The 20,305-nt window shown below is 50.3% G+C and overlaps 1 protein-coding gene across 3 annotated transcripts in view; it reads left to right on the forward strand.

Annotated features, from left to right (window-relative positions):
* Positions 1-20,305, forward strand: part of SPECC1L (sperm antigen with calponin homology and coiled-coil domains 1 like) — a 909,747-nt gene that overhangs the window by 881,274 nt on the left and 8,168 nt on the right. For all 3 annotated transcript variants that reach the window (XM_069619860.1, XM_069619861.1, XM_069619859.1), the window contains 2 exons: positions 16,848-16,964; positions 17,717-17,776. In XM_069619860.1, the coding sequence (XP_069475961.1) occupies positions 16,848-16,964; positions 17,717-17,776 (177 nt within the window). The remainder of the gene's footprint in view (positions 1-16,847; positions 16,965-17,716; positions 17,777-20,305) is intronic.

Genomic DNA, 20,305 nt, shown 5'->3' on the forward strand with positions numbered 1-20,305 from the left:
ACGCGTTCCCTCCGTTGCCATTGCTACTACGTCTCATCAACCAGCTCAAGAAGTCCAGGTGCAGAATGATCCTCGTCGCACCGGCGTGGCCGAGGCAGATCTGGTTCCCGGACCTTCTGGACTTGGCAACGTCCCCACCAGTCAAGCTGCCGGCGGACGCAGATCTTCTCTCCAGAGAAGGAGGCGCCATTCTTCATCACAACCCGGAGTCGCTGAACTTGCAGGCCTGGCTCCTGCAGCACTAAAGTTTGGAGGGTACGATATGCCGGCTGACTGCAGAGAGGTTCTTGTAAAAGCCAGGGCGTCCTCAACTCTCAAGTGCTACGGACATAAGTGGAAGAGGTTCTCTGTCTGGTGCTGTGCACAGAAGATTAACCCTCTGCGGATTACGGCCCCTCAAGTACTGCCGTACCTACTGTCGCTTGCCAAAGCTGGACTGGCTCACGCCTCCATCAAAATACATCTGGCTGCCATCTCCCGATATACCAGGACTACGGGACGGGCGTCCTTGTGGTCTTATCGCCTGGTGAAGGAATTTATGAAGGGACTATTCCGATTGTTCCCGCGGGTGAAGGCTCCAGCCCCGGCGTGGGAGCTTAATGTGGTGCTGGCCAGGCTCATGGGGGCCCCATTCAAGCCTATGCATTCAGCGCCGTTGAAGTTCCTGTCGTGGAAGACAGCGTTCCTCGTGGCCATCACCTCCGCACGACGAGTGGGAGAGATCCAGGCCCTATCTTGCAAGCCTCCATACTTGACTTTTCACGACACAAGGGTGGTGCTGAGGATGCACCCCTCCTTCATGCCCAAGGTGCCGTCGGACTTCCACCTCAACGAGCCCTTGGTGTTACCAGTTTTCTTCCCGTCGCCTGCGACGCCGGCCGAAAGGACTTTGCACTCGCTGGATGTAGCTAGAGCGCTGAAGTTCTACGTGGACCGCACGAAGAGTTTTCGGAAGACGTCACAGCTGTTTGTGAACTTTGGGACTGTGAATCAAGGGAAGGCTCTCTCGAAGACTTCCATTTCCAGATGGCTCTCCGGCTGCATCATGCACGGTCACCGGTTGGCAAACCGACCGCTGCCCGGCCGTCCGAGAGCCCATTCGACCAGAGCGATCGCTGCTACCACGGCATTCCTGTCTGGTGTGCCCCGGCTGGACATCTGCAGGGCTGCTACGTGGAGGTCGACGCACACCTTCACAAGATTCTACTGCGTCGATCGGGACTCCAGGGAGGAGTCCAGGGTCGGCCAAGCAGTGCTGCGCAACCTGTTCGCTTAAGGTGAGCCTGGTGAAGAGGTAAGAGATGCTTAATGTTGAGTTGGTGTATTGCTTAATGTTGAGCCTGTTGCCACCTCCCGTGGTTGTGCATGTGTGTACTGCTATGTATTCTTTTACTCATGAGCATGTGAATCCATGCCCGACCCCCATGCTGGAGAAGGAACAAGTTACTTACCTGTAAGTAACTACCCCTCTGCGGCTCTTCACTTGGTCATACTGACACTTTACGTGCTACCAAATCTGAGGATGGCTGGCAGAGGCGGGGCTTAGGGAGAGGGCAGTCATTGGCTGGGGGCAGTATGACCCAGAGATCAGTGATTGGTTACTGCTAAGAAAGACAGATCAGAAACGAAACTGATACTGATTTTTTCTTTACCGAGGATTACCAGCCTGACGACGGGGAATATTCATGAGCATGTGAATCCATGCCAGACCCATGCTGGAGAACAACAGTTACAGGTAAGTAACTTGTTCCTTAACGCCATTGCAGAACGCATTGTTCCTCTGTGCCAGACTCAACACAGTGGCTTGCATGGCATCCTTGGTGGAAAGGCTAGCGGTCATTCAAGGGAAGGTGCAGCGACTGTCGTCTGTGAAAGTGGCCACTGTTCAGATGTTGTCCTGCATCTACCTTGTCTGTGTCTGATCCCCTACAGGAATGCATGGATGTACGTTGGATACAAGTGTCTAGGAGTTTTACAGACAAGATCCCCCTTTAACGAGGAGTTCCAGCAGGCGATCACGTGGTTGGGGTACACTCCCACCTCGCCCAGGGGACGGGATTGCAAACCCTGCCATAACAGGAGAAGGTCACCACGGACACCTCTCTGGAAGGTTGGGGAGCTCACAACGGTCATCTACGTGGCAGAGGTCTGTGGCTTCCGAAGGAGTAGGATCTGCACATTAACATCCTGAAGCTACGGGCAGTGTTCTGGGCCCTCAAGTCTTTCCTACCGTCTCAGAGAGGCAAGCTGGTGAGGACCTTCGTGGATAAAACCACCACCACCACCATCTTCAAGAAGCAAGGGGCCACTCGATCCCCAGCACTCTCCAAGGAAGCTCAGGGCTTGTGGCATTGGGCCATTGGACAGTGGATGTTCCTCATCCCGTTCGGCCTGGCAGGAGTCGAGAACACCATTGCTGACTCCCTCAGCAGGGAACTGAGCTCCTGCCACGAGTGGGAACTTAGGATCAGGTGGTGAGTCTGTTCATCAAATGGGCCATAACTCCGATCCATCGTTTTGCCCGGCCCGGAACTCAAAATGCCACAAGTTTGCCAGCAGATTCCACCACCCGAGGAGCATGGGGGACGTGTTCTCCTTTCCGTGGGAAGGTCTTTTTCTATACTCCCCCCAAACCCCCCATTTCCTTTCCTGCTACGTGGGATCAACACATTCGGACAGTGTCGATGCAAGATGATACTCATCGCCCCGGCAAGGCCGAAGCAGATTTGGTATCCGGACCTGCTCAGCCGGTCAGTGTCTCCTCCGATCAAGTTGCCGGTACTTCCAGATCTGCTCACCAGAGAGAGACGCATTCCTTCATCACAACCCAGGATCTCTGAACCTGAAGGCATGGCTCCTGCAGCCTTAGAGTTTGAAGGTTATTAGCTGCCAGCGGACTGCAGGGAAGGCCTCGCCAAAGCCAGGGCGTCATCACTAAAGTGCTACGGCCATAAGTGGAAGTATTTATCTATGTGGTACCGGTCGCAGAAGATTACTCCTTTGAGGGTCACTGCCCTACAGATTCTTCCATACTTGCTTTCCTTGACAAATGCTGGTCTGGCTCATGCGTCTATCAAGGTACACATGGCGGCCATCTAGTGCTACACCAGATCCCCGGGAAGATACTCATTGTGGTCCCACAGACTCATCAAGGAGTCTCTTAAAGGGCTGTTTTTGATTTTTTTCCCACCAGTGAAGGCGCCTGCCCCAGTGTGGGAACTCAACGAAGTCCTGACAAGACTCATGGGGGGCACCTTTCGAACCTATGCATCAAGCCCCACTGAAGTTTCTCTTGTGGCCATCCCCTTAGCCAGATGAGTGGGTGAGATGCAGGCTCTGTCCTGCGAGCAGCCGTATCTGACTTTCCACGAATCGAGGGTGGAGCTGTGTATGCACCCCACTTTCATGCCGAAGGTTCTGTCAGAATTCCACCTCTACGAATCTTTGGCGTTGCCTGTTATTCCTGAACTGTTCGTCGCCGGCTTAGAGGACCTTTCATTCGCTGGCTGTTGCTCGTGCCTTGAAATTCTATGTGGCATGCACAAAGAGTTTTCGGAAGACCTCTCAATTGTTTGTGATCTTTGGGCCTGTGAATCATATAAAGGTCTTGTCCAAGGCTTCCATCTCAAGATGGCTCTCCAGCTGCATCATGCACGGTCATCAGCTGGCTACCAGCCTCTGCCAGGCCGTCCGAGAGCCCACAGCACCAGAGCAATCACTGCGACAATGGCGTTCCTTTCTGACGTGTCTATGCTCATCTCTGCAGGGCTACAACGTGGAGGTCAATGCATATCTTCACGAGGTTCTACTGCGTCGACAGGGATCCAGAGAGGAGTCCAGAGTCGGCTAGGCAGTGCTACGCATCCTGTTCTCTTGAGGTGAGTTTGTTCCAGGGGTAAGTGTTAATTACGTCTGTTTAGCCTTGCCACCTTCCGTGGTTGTATAATGTGTACTACTGTGTATTTGTTGTTCATGAGCATGTGAATCCATGCCAGACCCCATGCTGGAGAAGGTTTAAGTTACTTACCTGTAACCATTGTTCACCAGCATGGGTCTGGCATGGATTCACATGCAAACCCTCCCTCCGGACTCTGTACTTCTTGGTCCTGCTGCCACTTTACGTGCTTACCAAATCTGAAGATGGCTGCCAGAGGGGCATAGGGAGAGGGCCATCATTGGATGGGGGCAGTATGACCCAGAGGTTAGTGATTGGTTTAGAGGAGAAATAGTTTAAAGTGAAAGTGAAACTGTTTATTCTTTTACCGAGGATTCCCAGCCTGACAACAGGGAATATTCATGAGCATGTGAGTCCATGCCAGACCCATGCTGGAGAACAATAGTTACAGGTAAGTAACTTAAACCATCTGTGACTTGTCACCTGAGACAAGTAGGTCATCTAATCGGCAAAATAATGTAGTGACACTATCCCACCAGGGGTCTGCAGTCTCCGTGTCTCCAAATGTTTTGGATTATGACTCTCTGATCCCTCACCAATGATTATGTTGGTTAGGGTTGATGTGAGTTGTATTCTAAAACACCTGGGGAACCAAACTTTTGCAGACCCCTACCATAGTTGGTGAATGTCTTTACTGCAGATTTCTTCACAATTTGAAAAACTCACTGGCCTCACAGGAGTGGTAGAGTGCCCACCAGGCAGAGAGCATTTTAGCTGCGCTTCACATTGGCCTACCCAACTATTGAGTCCAAGGAAGCCCAATAGCATCCTTTAAATAGCCTTGACTTGCCTATATATAGTGCTGGTTGGGTTTGAGACTTAACTCGAACAGAGGAGCTGGTTGATACTGGCATCAAACACTCGCAAACAAAGCAATGGGGTAAGGCTCTAAATAATCCCATTAACCTACTAAAATAGTTGGAATGAATACGAGAGCCATCAATACAAAATGACATATCATATAATATGAATTTTAATCACATGGCATCAGAATTTGTCAATTTGGGATGAAAAGAAATGCAAGTTTTAGTCGAAAAAGTGAGAAGCTAAAAGCGAATAACTCTTAAAATAGTGTGTAAAAGGTTCTAGTAGTCTCTGATGGGTCAGATTCTTGCACAGGCCGAATGGGTTGGGTAGAAGTAAGAAAGTGGCAGGTGTGATTGCTACAGAAAAGTTACCTTTGGTGATACCGGTCCACTCTTCATGAGTGGTACTGGTCCTTTCCTCAAACCAGGCCGGTGCAGAGGATACGTCCTGCAGTTGATGGTACCAAGTGAACAGCACCTAGGAAGTCCTTCCAACTTTGTTGCTTCTGGGTTACAGGAGTTTGAGTGCCATCACAAAGGTCAAGCACCTGAGGTTTTATGGGCACAATGTTCCAAGTTCCTGCCTCTCAGCTTCTGGGCACTCTCGAGTTGGTTCCTAAGAAAGGCTCCTTGGCGATGAATTAATAATTCTTCTGCCACTTTTGTCTTGGGGGTCTGGGCTCTACAGCAGGGCAGAAAGGTCCCACTGGCCCTGGGAACTGTCAGGCGGCTGCCTTTCACAACACGTAGCTCCCTTCTAGGTCGGATACAGCCGGCAAGAAAGCTCTGTAGCCTTGTAGGGATGCTCAACAGATCTCTTCAGAGGCCTTTCACAGAGGTCGTTAGCACTCAGCTTAGCATGACAAAGGGGGATTTTTTTCCCCTGATTGGTGGAGTGTTGCACCTACCTCACTAACCAATTGTACATTTCCCAATTCTTTGTGTCCTGACCCCTCTTAACTCAGAGTGGACATCAGGATCTCTGTTAACTGATGACACTTGAAAAATCATGTCATGCCTCTGTTCCTGTCTAGACAAAAGCGTGACTGCTAGGTTTTCCGAGAGGATTTACTCCTTCTCTACTGTACTCGCTGACATTGGATTGGGGGCAGGAGCAGCTGGTATATGTGGATGAAACCGTCCGTCTTGAGGGGTGGGGCAAACACATTCTGGGGTGATTGTGCTAGTGTACCTGATGAGCCAACCATTAGCCTTGGCTCACAAAGCAGGCTCTGTCTCCCGTTGTAGAGGAGACGTTATCTCACTGCTCGGGAAAAATGTCTAACGTTGTGGCTTAACTCATAATTTGGTTTTGAAATAGGTTTAATTTAATCGAATTCACATCCATCGTTTTTTAAAGGTTTGCTAGATGTCCAATGTTGAGGTCAATAGTTCATACTGCTGCCGGGACCATAGGAAACCAGTATAATGGATGTGAATTGTGGGCTAAGCGGTCTGTAGGCTTTTCATGCGGTTTGTGTGCCGCAAGCACATAGTACAAGACGTTGTCGGGTTAAAAAAGATTAACTCCTATCATGTCTTTAGAGCTACTTTCTTGTGTTGTTAACTATTAGCGTGCTCTTGCCCAAGGCCCTGTGATCAGGGTCCTCGCGTGTATCTTCCTTACTCAGGTACTAGTAGTGGTTCCCTCAAGCTCACCAGGATCTCCAAGTGGTACTTGTGGCCGAGCAGCCCCGGACTAACTCTCAGGCGATGGAGATGGTGGTTCACAAGCTCAATACACACTTTTCCTTAATACCAAATAAGAGCAGGTCCACGCACTATGATAAGAAAAGGCAAAGAGAAAAACAATACACTGACAGTTATGGAAAACAGATAATCTATCAGGCAAGCATCAATTTTAAATAAGAGTTCTTTTTGAACAAAGTCCTTCCTGAAAAAGAGGAAACTGCAGTGACCGGTATGTAAAATGGTTTTCGGTTCAGGTGGGAAAGTTCACAAGAGATGAATAGGGCCAGTCTTTGGCGGGGGAGATTTACCTCAGTGTGCAATATCCCCCAAGGATCCGTTTCTGGAGTTATGTAGGAGGGAGAACCTCAAGAGGTGGTGGTGGTGGTGATGATGACGCAAATTGAAAATAAAAAGCTTGCCATTAGTACAAGAGGCTTGGCAGAGCAATACCCTGGGACCTAGTAAGCAGTTCTGCAGGATGCTGATGGCGGTTTTTATAGGCAGTTAATCCATGGGTCGTTCAGTGACCACACTCCAGCTACAGCACACCAATTCAAATGGGTTCCCCAGCCCGTTGGAAAGGATGTTTATCGTTGGGAAGGATGTTTATATTTATTCTTGATTTGGAGATTCGCAGGTCAGGGTTGAAGCCAAAGGAGCAGAAAGACGAGTTGGCAGCAGTCGTTGGCGTTGCAGGGCTCCCATGTTTTGTCGGCCACAGGATCAGCAGCATGGACCGGGTAGGACCTGAGCAGGCCAGCCCCTCCCAAAATCTGTAAACGTCCACTCGGCAGCGCCTTTTAGGCATTTTCAGATGTTAATATCACGGGGGTGGGCCCAACTACATTAGCTTCATGCCCCACTTGTTAGACAGTCCTGGCTACGCCTCTGCACAATATTTGACTTCTGAGGGTGGGGTTGACTTGGAGAGACCGCAACATAGAGTGGGTATTGAAGAAAGGTTGAACTCACACCAGAGAGAGAAGCCAGCCATGGAAGAAATACCTGGCAAGGTGAGTTCAGCAGTGCGACCGCATGCTTCAAGGCAGCACAGCCTCTGGATCTTACCAAGTGAGGGGAGACAGAATCGGAGCATTTGCCTGGGGTCCTGTGTTGAAGATGCTCAGGTCATTTTGGCTTGCAGAGTCTTTGCAGTCCTGGGAGTAAAGAAGCACTCACTCCTGGCTCCGGCAATGCAGGCACAGACAGGAAATTCAGGGCGAGGAGGCCTTTGAGCCGTGGGGTCATGTGTGGGCAAGTTTGAGCATGATGGAAAAGGGAGAGGACTGAGGCAAAGGGGAAGTAAAGCAAAGGTAGTGTCGGAAAGGCTATGGGCTTGGGTACGAAGTGCACTAAGCTCCTGGAACTAAGAAAGAGGAAAGGGGGGTGCCACGGGGGATGGTAACCCACCTTCGGCAGGAGTCGGTGGTCTGAAATCAGGCCAAGGAAATATGATGGGGGCTGAAGTGTTCCCCAGACTAGGCACAACCTGGTCTAAGGTGAGGTCCCTGAGTGAATATTCAAAGGAAAGAGTTCATTGGCCAAAGAAGAGGTCCTATCCCCCGGTCGGAGACGACACTACGACAGCACAAGATCGCCGGCAAGGGCCGTCATTCCGAGGATTAGGGTGGGGGAGGTTGTGCCTACATGACTAGTAAAAATGGAATCTGGGCTAAAACAAGGGGGAAAGAAGGCAGAGTTGAAATTCTAACAAAGGACTAAGACCCAGCTTCACCCGTCAAGAACGGCGCTCCCCCAGTTCGTAACTCCTGCAAGGGCAGGCAGAGCAAGGTTAAGTTGGTTAGGGAGCGTTAGTCTAATAAAGGAGGTAGAAGAATTTCTATGGGTGAAGATGTCGAACAAATTGACCTCACAGAAGGGATAAACCAGGAGCCGGTGGTTTGAGATCAGGCAAGGAAATGTGGTAGGGGCTGAAGTGTTCCCCAGACCAGGCACAACATGGTCAAAGGTGAAGTCCCTGGTTGAATATACAAAAGAGCGAGTGCATTGGCCAGCATGGGGCATGGAACATTTTACAAAAATTGGGCACAAAGTGCACTAAGCTCCTGGAGAGCTTTTCACAAAGCAGGCGTGGGCTCATTAACTAAAAATCCCCGGAGTATTAACTAGAGGAAGGTGGACATTTGTCAGCAATGGGGATGGAGCTCCTTGGTTGGAAATGTAAAAGGAGGAAAGGGGGGAGCCCCGGTGGACGGTAACCCACCTGTGGTGTGGCGGTGTTTGGGCGACTAAGCACAAGAGACAGACTCCGAATGAGCCAGGAGAAAGCTGGAAGGATTTTCGCTCTTTTCGGACCAGTGCCTCTTGGGAGCCTAAGCGGCAGGGGCGTCTGGTGGTAACAATAAGGGCTCCGCTTCCCCCAAAGAAACGGCACTCTCCCCGCCCAGGAACACCTGCAAGGGCAGGCGAGGCACAGACACGAAGGGTTGGGAGAGTTGTGCCTACGGAGGACTTTGTGGAAAGAAAGGGGGAAGCAGATTGTTGGACACAGAGCAGTCGCCGCATCTTCAGAACTATTTTCACTAATGTGTGCAATGTTTTTTATGATGTTGTGAAAATAAATCTGCGGCCTTTTTATGCCAAAAAAGAACACAAGTCTCATTCTGCACATTACTGGGGGGACAAAGAATGAGCACGTACAATGTTATTGGTGCAAAATGGGCAGATGCACAGGTTATGCTTTAGCTGTAGGATCTGTAGGTTAGAGGGTCGTAGACCCAAATCACAGGCAGGAGGGTTATTGGGAATGATAGACCCAGGATCAGATCAAACCACGGAGGTACCTCGTCCCAAAAGTTTCTATTTTGTTTACAATCCCAGAACATGTGTGGTGCCGTTGCCACGATCTCCCTGCATCCTCAGCAGTCACTAGAGGGGAGTAGCTTACAGGGCCACATCCTCCACAGAGTAACGGCGATGGAGACCCCCTTTCCATCGGCATGGGGCTGTGCAGACCCTGCTCCAGTCTCGCTCAGTCATCTCCTGATTCTGTTCCATTTCCCATCTTTCGTTACCAAGTGGCACAACTTGACTAGCATCAGAGGGAACTTATCGACAATATGGTTCCATTGCCATATACGTACTTTTTGCCAACTTCTCCAGTGATGCTTTTGAGTGATTATTTTTTTTTTTAAATATATTTTTATTGGCATTTCTTATTCCAATCACATACATTGCATAATAGAGAGCATAAGAGGTTGGGTACATATTCGGACAGACATGCAGAGTTAGTGTGTATGAACCGCTCCAAGTGTCCGAGTCTGCTTTCAGCCACCCTGCGTCTCTTTACTGCTTTCATTCCCCCCCCTTACCTCTCGGAATGCCTCTATCCCTTTAAAACTATGCTGATCATGAACTTTAAATCTTCCCAAACTCCTGAGTGATTTTTTATTTCTTTTTTAGAATTTCTCCAAAGGCATGCTGCTCCAGATAGGAGATGTTGTTCACGCTTCCCCTTCCTCCCTTCCCAGAGTACCTGCTTAATGGCAGGAGAGGGTGGGCACAGTCGGTAGAACCCTGCCCATGGTCAGCAGGCAGGGTTCCAACAGGGTGGCCTCATGATTAGAACCTACATTCAAACAGTAGTGAAGACAAAACCATGCCAGTGTGGAGGCATGGGCCGCTCTCCATTGCATGGAAATGGCTATTTGTTCATTTCGACTTCACTGCTCCTTATTTCGTGATTCCACTGCCACAGTCGCTGCAGTAGCGTTAAGATTACAAGACACGTTCCATAGGAAAGTGGAAAGCGATGTCCTCTGGAAACTCGCCAACTTTGGGAAAAACTGATCTGGCCACTTTCGAACACTCATAATAAATGTGGTGAAATTTCATTTACGTTTTCTGTCGAAAAACAGTTCTGAAAGGTGATTTTTGCATTGAGTTTTCTATAGACACACAACAAACATGCATTTGGGACACATTTTTCAAAGATTTTCACCTAACGCATGCCTCGATTTTGTATATGGCACAAATAATTTGAGAATCAATTCAGCCAATCTCCAGCTATCAAAAACGTATGTATATATTCATATATGCTGCGCATGTATCAACTGTGATGTCGCATATAATGTACGTATGTTCACACCATGACCAATGAGGACATGCTCAGAATAACACGCGCGAAATACAATTCGCACACTTCACAACATGCACTAAAAAATGCACAACTCATACACTTAATAGTGTAACAACAACAGACCAGAATACGCTCTGAACAAGATTCACATGATATAATTCAGGGCAACACGCACAGAACCCCAGCATTATGGCGTAATACATTTGCCCACTAAAGCTCAACACCACACTGACCATGAGTATTCACTACAACACAAACACACAAAATACAACTCAGCTCAAGAATCCAAACAACTGCCAGGGAGAACACGTATGTATCGCATGCATAATTAGAGTGCAGTTCACCAGAATGAGCTCACAGGACATGTACGACCAAAACTCACAAACACGCACAATGATGTACAGTCCACCACAATAACGACAGGCAATATTTATATGTTCACACATACGCAGTAAGAGCGTATTGAGTAGCAACACACACTTTCACGTATGATTCTCCAGCATGGTGTCTGACGTGGATTCACATGCCCATGAATATTCCCCGTCATCAGGCTGGCAATCCTCGGTAAAAACAGTTTTGCGTTCGCTTGAAAACTGCATTTCTCCTCTAAGCTAATCTCTGTCCTCTGGGTCATTCTGCCCCCATCCATTGACTGTCATCTCCCTAAACTCCACCCCTGGTGGCCATCTTCAGATTTTTACACATGCCAGTGTTGGGAGTCCTCTTCATGCTCTCCGAGCATTTTTTTTGTCTTTCGAGTTTTTGGGAAAAATTTGGATAATTTTAAGACCAATTTTTGCTTCATCCTTTGACTGAAAGTCGATTGCCTGCAGCAGGGACCCACTGTCGGCGAAGATCTTGCATCGTGGATTTTCCATCGAAGTTTCGAGATGGCTCGGGTTTGGGCCTACTTCGCGCCTTCCATCATGTCCGAGAAGAAGAGGTGCCTCGTCAAATGCTGCGCCTAGTGGTGATTGAGAAATGTGTATGTCGAGGATCAACACACATTTTTTTTATATTGCCTGCATCCGGACCATGATTAGGAGGGATGCGAGTTCTGTCATGGGTTTTCGAAGAAGGATCGCTTCAGCTGGCTGGCAACGTGGATCAAGCCAGGGGAGGCCTCTGACTCAGCTTCCGGGCATGGTCATGCCTCACCCAGGACTGGCCGGTCCCACAAGCAAACTCCCTCAGAAAAGAGGTTGAGGTCCTTTGAGGACACCCAGCCCTTGGGGGTCCAAAAGAAGGCCAGGCTAATCCCCCTAGGTTCGCCGCGGCTGCGGGTCTCAGCTCAGGGAGGACATGCTCCCCGTCACAGACTACTTTCACGGCTAGCCTGCCTGTGAGGGGAGGTCCCTCTAAAAGAAAGTCACTGACTCCTTCAAAGCTTCGACCTACCATCTGCGGACGAACCGACGAAGGAGAGATCTGCGGGGGGGAGGCTTCTCTGCCCTCAACGGCAACGCCATCGTCCAAGTCTGCGACTCCATCGGCTGAGCAGCCACCCATGACAGCTACGTTAACGACCACTTCATTGTCGACGATCACAATCCCGTCGACGAATGCTTCTGCGACCACCTCACGACGACAGTCGCGTCTTTGTCAAAAGGGGGCCTGGCCACAAAGGTGGTGCTCACTACCACTTTGGCGGCCAATCTGAGTGTCCCTGCCACCATGGCGTGAAGCGGCTGCAACAGCGCCGACTAATGCCACTGGCACCCCAGGGATGGTGACAATTCCCCTCGCTGCTCCACCCCAGAAGGCTCCGGAGAAGAAGGGTAGGATCCCTCCTACTGACCCTAAGAAGGCTGCAGAAACACAAGCTACTCCTGAGAAACTGGTGCAGATCTATACAGGCTCTGACGAAAGGCAACAATAATATGCCAGAGGATTATTATTCAGACCACAAAGGGGGTCGTGGAACCGTGTCTGTAGGGGGCTCCCCACGGGGTGATCCCGGATCCCCCCCATGCCTGGGGAGGTGCTTCAGCCCAGACCCTACGCCTCTTGCTCCTTTCACTCCTCAGCCAATCAACATGTCATTGGATATAATGACAACGCTCCACACACTAGTGTCGGAGATCCAGCAGAGGCAGCCCCCATGCTCGGACCTGTCCTGTCTCAAAGCCTCCAGCCGGGAGTCCTCCCCGGCCCAAGCGTAAGTCCAAGGAGCAAGCTAACCTGAGGTGTCAAACGACACCACCACCTCTGCATCGCGGTTTGACTGCAGCTGAGATGGCAAAAAGGTTTTCTTCATCAAACGGCATGTCTACCACTTTGGATTGGACGTCCGATCAGCAGTTGGTGGCCCTCAGCCATCGCTGCCAACGAAGAGACACTCCATTGCCCATCTGGTGGAACCCTGTGTCCATTATGGCGTGGTCTGAGGCCACCTCCCACTCCTGGAACAGGGACAGGGCCTCAACTTTCTTGTCCTCTGACAAGAAGTCCAGAATAGGGTACATTGTATACCACAGTGCCTGGGTCTCTACAAACAATCAAGATGGACACGGACAGCATGTTTGCTGGGGGCCCCCTACAGCAGCGTCGGTCGTTCTTTCCATTATCGAGAGGGATGTCCGGCAGGTCCTCCAAGGGGCATACCAACCCTTATCGAAAAATGTCCTGCTCCACGACTCAATAGGCCAGTGGCGCAGGTGCCGAAACAGGCCTGAACCGGCTGTGGACTCGGACCCCCAGTTGTGCTCCTCAGTGGGGGGCCGGCAGGCAAGGTTTGCCAGCGTATGGAAGACCATCAACATGGACAAATGGGTACTGGACGTGTTCAAGCAGGGGCACACCTTGGAGTTCCAACGCAAGTGTCCTTTTATTCCTCCTGTGGCTCTGCAAGAACCGCACATGGCACATCTGCTACAGGAGGACCACACTGTTTTAAAAAGGCGGCAGTAGAGCCCGTCCCCCAGTGCCTCTGGTGCTCTGGAGTGTACTTCAGATACTTTCTGGTCTGAAGAAAGTCAGGGGAGTGGGGGGGGACGAGGGGGTGGAGTTGGTCGATCCTGAACTTAAGGCTCCTCAACAAGTAATTGAAGTCCCAGAAGTTCTGAATAGTCAAGTTGCAGCATGTGCTCGGCCAACTAGAGGAAAGCGACTTCTGCCTGGCATTGCTGGATCTGGAAGATGCCTACTTTCACGTCCCCATCCACCGGAAGTTCCTACGGTTCGTGGTCCAGGGACGACATTATTAGTTCAAGGTGCTCCCTTTCAGCCGGAAATCGGCCACAATTGAATGGTGAAGTGCTTGGCTCCGGTGGTGGTGCATCTTTGTCTCGAGGGCATCCACGTCTAGCCTTACCTGGACGATTGGCTCATCCACTCCCAAGTGCTGGCAAGCCTACACACGGTGCGAGGACTGTGCGTCTGCTAACAGATCTTGGGTTTTCCATAAATTATCCGAAGTCCTGGTTGGAGCGATCACAGAACGCTTTGTTTCTGGGTGCCCGACTCAACACGGTCGCTTGTCTGGCGTCCCCCTCGTAAGAGTGGGTGATGGCCATCCTGGGGAAGGTACAACGTCAAGTTGCTGTTGGGCATGATGTCCTCCTGCATCAACCTTGTCCCTCTTTGCAGACTACAGATGAGGCCTCTCCAGCAGTTTCTGAACGCAAGGTACCACATAGATCTGGTTGCCTCTACTTCCCGATCTTCTCGCCAGAGAAGGCAGGGCAATTCTGCACCACAATCCGGCATCGCTGAGCCTCAGTACCTGGCTCCTGCAGCCCTAGAGTTTGGACATTATTCCCTGCCATTGGAATGTAAGGACATCCTGGACAGAGCTGCTTCGACGTTGATGCGCTACGGCCATAAGTGGAAGCGCTTCTCTGTGTAGTGCCGGACTCAGAAGATTACTCCTCTGCGTGTCACACCCCTGCAGCGCCTGCCATACCTGCTTTCCTTGGCCAAGGCTGACCTGGCTCACGCCTCTATCAAGGTGCACCTGGCCGCCATATCCTGTTAAACCAGGACGCTGGGTAGGCCTTCCCTGAGGTTGCGCAGTCTCATCAAGGAGTTCCTCAGAGGCCTCCTCAGGACTTTTCCACCAGTGAAGACTCTGGACCCAGCTTGGTAGCTCAATGTGGTCTTGACTAAGCTCATGGGAACCCCCTTCGAACCGATGCATCAGGCCCCGCTAAAGTTTCTCTTGTGGAAGATGGCTTTTCTCGTGGTGATCACCTCAGCCAGGTGGGTTGGGGAGATTAAGGCCCTGTCTTGCAAACAGCTGTACTTGTCCTTCCACGCTACAAATGTGGTACTGTGTACATACCCCACCTTTATGCAGAAGATGCTGTCTCAGTTCCACCTCAACAAGCCTTCGGTGTTGCCTGTCTTCTAACCGAATCCGTTGTCGCCAGTGGAGAGGGCTTTGCATTCGCTGGACGTTACTCGTGCCTTGAAGATTTACTTGGCACACACAAAGGGTTTTCGTAAGACTTCTCAATTGTTCATCACATTTGGACCTGTGAATCACGGGAAGGCCTTGTCGAAGGCTTCCATCTCCAGATGGCTCTCTGGCTTCATCATGCATTTGTCATCGACTGGCTAGCAGACCTCTTCCAGGCCGGCCGAGAGCCCATTCCACCAGAGCCATTGCAGCAATGACAGCCTTTCTCTCTGGTGTGCCCCTGCTCGACATCTGCAGGGCCGCTACATGGAGGTCCACACAGACCTTCTCAAGGTTCTACTGCATCGGCAGGGATTCCACAGAGGAGTCCTGGGTCGGCCAAGCAGTGCTACGCAATCTGTTGACTTGAGGTGAGTCTGTTCCAGGGGTGAGTGTTTTTACTTCTGTGGAGCCTTGCCACCTCCTGTGGTTATATATTTGTACTGCTGTGTAATCTTCATGGGCATGTGAATCCATGCCAGACCCCATGCTGGAGAGGTTTTAAGTTACTTACCTGTAACTCCTGTTCTCCAGCATGGGTCTGGCATGGATTCACAAGCGAACCCTCCCTCCTTCCCCTCTGTGGCTCTTGGTTCATGCTGTCACTTTGCATGCTGTATCAAATATGAAGATGGCCACCAGGGGTGGAGCTTAGAGACCTGACTGTCATTGGATGGCGGCAGTATAACCCAGAGGACAGTTATTGGTTTAGAGGAGAAATGCAGTTTTCAAGCTAAACATGTTTCTCTTGACCAAGGATTCCCAGCCTAACGACTGGGAATATGCATGAGCCTGTGAGCCATCCCAGACCCATGCTGGAGAACAGGAATTACAGGTACGCAACTTAAACCTTCATGCGCATACAGGGCCACAACCTGGTCAATATCAGCAAACCCAGACCCCATACGCATCATGAGGAATGACAGAATGTAGCCAATACAATCCGAACACCCATACACGTGCCCAAAATGCAATACACACATTAGGTACTACACATACAACATTAATTCTACTAATGTCGGTAAAACCAAGCTTAAGGTACAGAAACCCTCTATCCAAATGAAACAGTTTCCTAGTTGAAACCAAAAATGAAACATTAACCTTGCAGTACAAGGCTACTTCACTATACTCGTATCTTTTAGTAGTTAAATCTATGATGTAGTTCAGATGAGTGTTGTGATGTAATGGTTTTTTGTGAGTTATGGTTTAGTTTGTGGTGAGATGGACCGGTGCAAGAGTTTAACAAGTTAAAGCTGTAAGGAAGCGACTTTGTGTCGAGATTAAATGTAGCAAAAGGTTCATGCTAACAGCTTACAAATGTTTAGGGGAAAGGTGAAAACCTTTATTTTCTAACTTGTATGTGAATTCTTGCCTGTTTGCTATGTCTATAATATATTTTGTTAACTGAGAGCTGTGAAATCTGTGGTTGGTGCGACATTTTCCTTCACATACATTTTACATCCAAGCAGAGCCTATATTTACTTAAACATGTGTAATTGTGTACATCCAAGATGGTGAAGGATTGTGTTGTAAAGTTCCACACTTCATGCTGGTGGGGGATTCTGTAGGGTACCCAGTGATTTCATTGATGAATATTCATTGCCTAAAATATTCACCTACAATATATATATTTTTTAAAGGTACAGATGTTTGTCAAAGGGGATAATGATTTTTAAGGGCGTGGTGGTGTTTGCCGTTAATGGGGGAGGTTGGGGGGCGGGTAGATCCGCCATATTTGGCTGCTGCTCTAAATTGAAACTTTCTGAGATGAAAACATCCGGGTTAAAAGCACCTTGTGATTGGGTTTGCCATTCAGTTTCAACAGGCTTCAGGTCGTTCCTGAGGTAGCTTTGTATGTGGGAGCTAGTGTGTAACGTTTCTGTCTTTCTCACTCAGAATATCGACATCACAAATTTCAGCAGCAGTTGGAATGATGGCCTGGCATTCTGTGCCCTGCTCCACACCTACCTCCCCGCTCACATTCCGTACCAGGAGCTGACCAACCAGGACAAGGTATGGCTGGCGCACATTATACCTGTATACAAAACCCTTTCGTGTAGGGGAAGAGATGGTTGTGTATAGTTGCCACCAGTATGGGTCTGGCTGCATCTGGAATCAGCCACCAGTAAGTGGTATACTCCTACAAAAATGGGAGGCCGGCTACCTACAAGGAAGAGCAGCGGTTGATTTAGGGAGACTAAGTTTACCCATATCAGAAGTCAAGACCACTAGTGGCCCATTTCTGGTAGAGGAGGTCAAATTAGCTGGTCACAAGATGTGATTGCGGTTCAAATATCCATCTCCCGCTATTTGTAAGGGTCTACAAACTTTGGCTCGCTAGATGTTCTGAACTACAACTCCCATAATCCCTCAGCATTGACTACGTATTATTTGTAAGGCGCCAGACCACGATCACTGTCACTTCGTGACACCGATGGATGGGGGATAGATGACTATGCAGAATGGGGCATCTATAGCGGCAAAGGTGCAGACCTCTGAGCTATTGGCACAGTGATGGATGGTGCTGCCTTTCATTCGCTCGTTGATGCTGTGTGGCTGACACTGTAAACAGATCTGCGAGGGCAGTGAGTGACGCGAAGCAGTGAAGTTCCCTTCGCTCCAATGATGTGTCGCAATCGTGTGTCCCCTCCCTCGTTATGAGCACGTACCAAAATGTTTAGAACTGTGGCCACCTCCTGGTCTCCACATGTGACATTTACAACAATCTGAACACTGGTGTTTTTCTTTTTTTTTTTTTTTTACAGAGAAGAAATTTCATGCTTGCCTTTCAGGCAGCGGAGAGCGTTGGCATAAAGTCCACTCTGGTAAGTACAGCTTTGCGTGCGAATGCAGGCCATTCATATTCTTAGGGAGAGGCATTTTCTCTTGCTTGAAACAGATTGTGGACTCAGTGTTGTGATGACACTATGGGAAGGTAACTGGCCAGTGCAGTGACTGCATTGCTGTCATTGCCTTGTGATAGGGGGGAGTGCTAGGACCAGCACTGCTGATATTGTGTTTTGATGGATCGCCACTACACCCCACACTGCAGACCTGGCTGATGAGGGCGGTCTAGGCTGGGATATTGCTGACGTTATGAGGTGATGGGCACCATGTGCTAGGCTTAATACTGCATAGATATTGCTGGCATTGTGCTGGAGGTGGGAGGTGCTGATGCCCTGCACTGTAGAGGTCTTGCTGGCAGTCTGCCCAGAGTTACAGTTCCTGGCAGACATTATGTGTACTGATAGGCTGCAGTCTTCGATCATACAGCAGACAGATTGCTGACATTATGCATGGAAGGGACAGTGATAGACTGTGCCTGCCGATAATTGCTGACCTACGGTGGTGGGTCCGATGCCATGCTCAGCAGTGCAGGTAGGGTGCCCACAGTGCGTGCTTATGTGGCCGTGCCAGGCCAGCACTGTACTATTGTGTGGGCGGTGGCTAGGTCCAGCCCCTCGGATATTGGGTGGTTCTGAGGCCATTATTCCTGAGTTGGTGTGTTATATGTGGGGCTTGATTGAGGCTGCGGCACATTTATGTTCCCCTGCCATCCAGCAATTTCCCCACATATTCTAGGACTGGGCTTAGATGTTGTCTGAGTGTAACTGGGGAGCATCGCTAATTAGTGTGGGCATAGCATAGCAGGGGCATTGCTAGCTGCATGTGGGTTCAGTGAGTTCGGGGGGGGGCATTGCTAGTTATTATATGGGATCTGTTGGGATTCTTGCAGTATGATATTACCAGGTTTATGAGTAAATATTTGAGTGTAATGTGTGGGCATTGCTAGGTGACTGTTGGCGAAGTGGGTATGATGGAAGCCTTGCCATGTTTCCCACTGTGTGCTTAACTTCTGCATCGGTGCCCTGGCCTTCATTGCCCTCCTTGACTGATTTTCCCCCTCCCCCCATTACCTCCTCCTATGCACTCTCCGCTACCTGTGTGCATAAGTTCTACACTGATGCCTGGACCTGCTTTTACCTACTTTCTTGTTTTGCTTCCGAACCCCCGGCCACCTGTGTGCATACATTCTGCATTGAGGCCTGGCCTTCCTTGGCCTGCTGTCGCTGATTCTCCTCTGCTTGCTTCTTCCAACCCACCGCCGCCTGTGCACAGGGCGCGCAGAGGTGCCCAGGACTCCCTCGGTCGGCATGCATGCGTCCTGCAAGATCTCCCCTGCGCTGGCCGCGTCCCCTCTCATTGCCGTCACCTGCGCGATCTTTAGGGATCCGCTGCCCCTGCCGTTCTGTGACGACTGTCTCCTTATTCGTGCCGCCGGCCTGCTCTGCACTAGTTGAGTTCATCCTCCGGGGGCGCGCCTTACTTAAGGAAATAAAGCTTCATAATGGACAGAAATGTGATTTATTGCACAAAAGCTAGGATGACCATTTTGAGGGTGTGATGTGAATGATGACCTCGCACTTTATTGGCACCTCGTTGTACTCTGTCGGGCCGCTGTAGGGACATAGAGAGGCAAGTAGGTAGGTGTCATTTTGACTTTTGTTGGAGGGGACAAAGAAGCACTAGCATAACTGTAGAATCCGATTCGTGTGGAAGCACGTCACTGTTTTTAGTTTTTTCTGCGGCCTCTCTGAGAGTGAAGGAACCTGTCCCCCGCTTCAGCTCAGAGTCTAGCAGGAAAATCCACTGACGGAGGCCAAGTGCATCCCACACCAGCGAGCGGCTTAAAAATAGCAGCCGCTGCTTATCTGCTGCCCGAGCTGCCTTTGTGAAAGGGACACAATGGGCTGTGGGACGGTCGGCTATTCTTAGCCGCCTGGACGAGACTGCTCCAGGAGCCAGGACTCCTTCCCTTGCGGGGTCAGGTCTTCATTCACAATTGCTGACTGTGTGACCTGCCCACCTCGCGGGGTGACGCCCCCGGCCTTGGCACCAGGCGCTGCTGAGTGTGCTCGGGGCGGTCACCAGTGGCCCAACACCTGCCGAAGCCGGTGAACGTGAAGAGGAGGGCTCAAGCGTGAAGGGGGCTTTCCAGGGAGGGTGGGCAAATACATGGACAGGAGGCAGAGAGGTGCCAAATTGTGTGTAAGGAAGTTTTCTTTTATATGTATTTGGGGGTGGCGGGGGGTGGCTTAGGGCCTAGAGCATAGCTAGCGTAGGAAGACCAGCCCAAACAAGTAGAGGGTGAGAAGCCTGGGCAGGTTGGGCCGAATCCATGCCTACAAGGGTTTGTGAAAAGGCTTCTAGAAGATCAGGAGGCTAGGCCCCTCCACAGGGGTAGCAGATCATTCTGCGAGTGGGGTGGGGGGGGTCCTACACAGGGGTATTAAGAGAGGTAACGGGCCTCAGCGAGGCTAGGAATGGAGGGTCCTGCAGGGGGCAGGACGGAA

Source organism: Ambystoma mexicanum, chromosome 10 (genome assembly GCF_040938575.1).
Source record: "Ambystoma mexicanum isolate Mex_15411 chromosome 10, UKY_AmexF1_1, whole genome shotgun sequence".
In the NCBI taxonomy this organism is placed as follows: Eukaryota; Metazoa; Chordata; class Amphibia; order Caudata; family Ambystomatidae; genus Ambystoma; species Ambystoma mexicanum.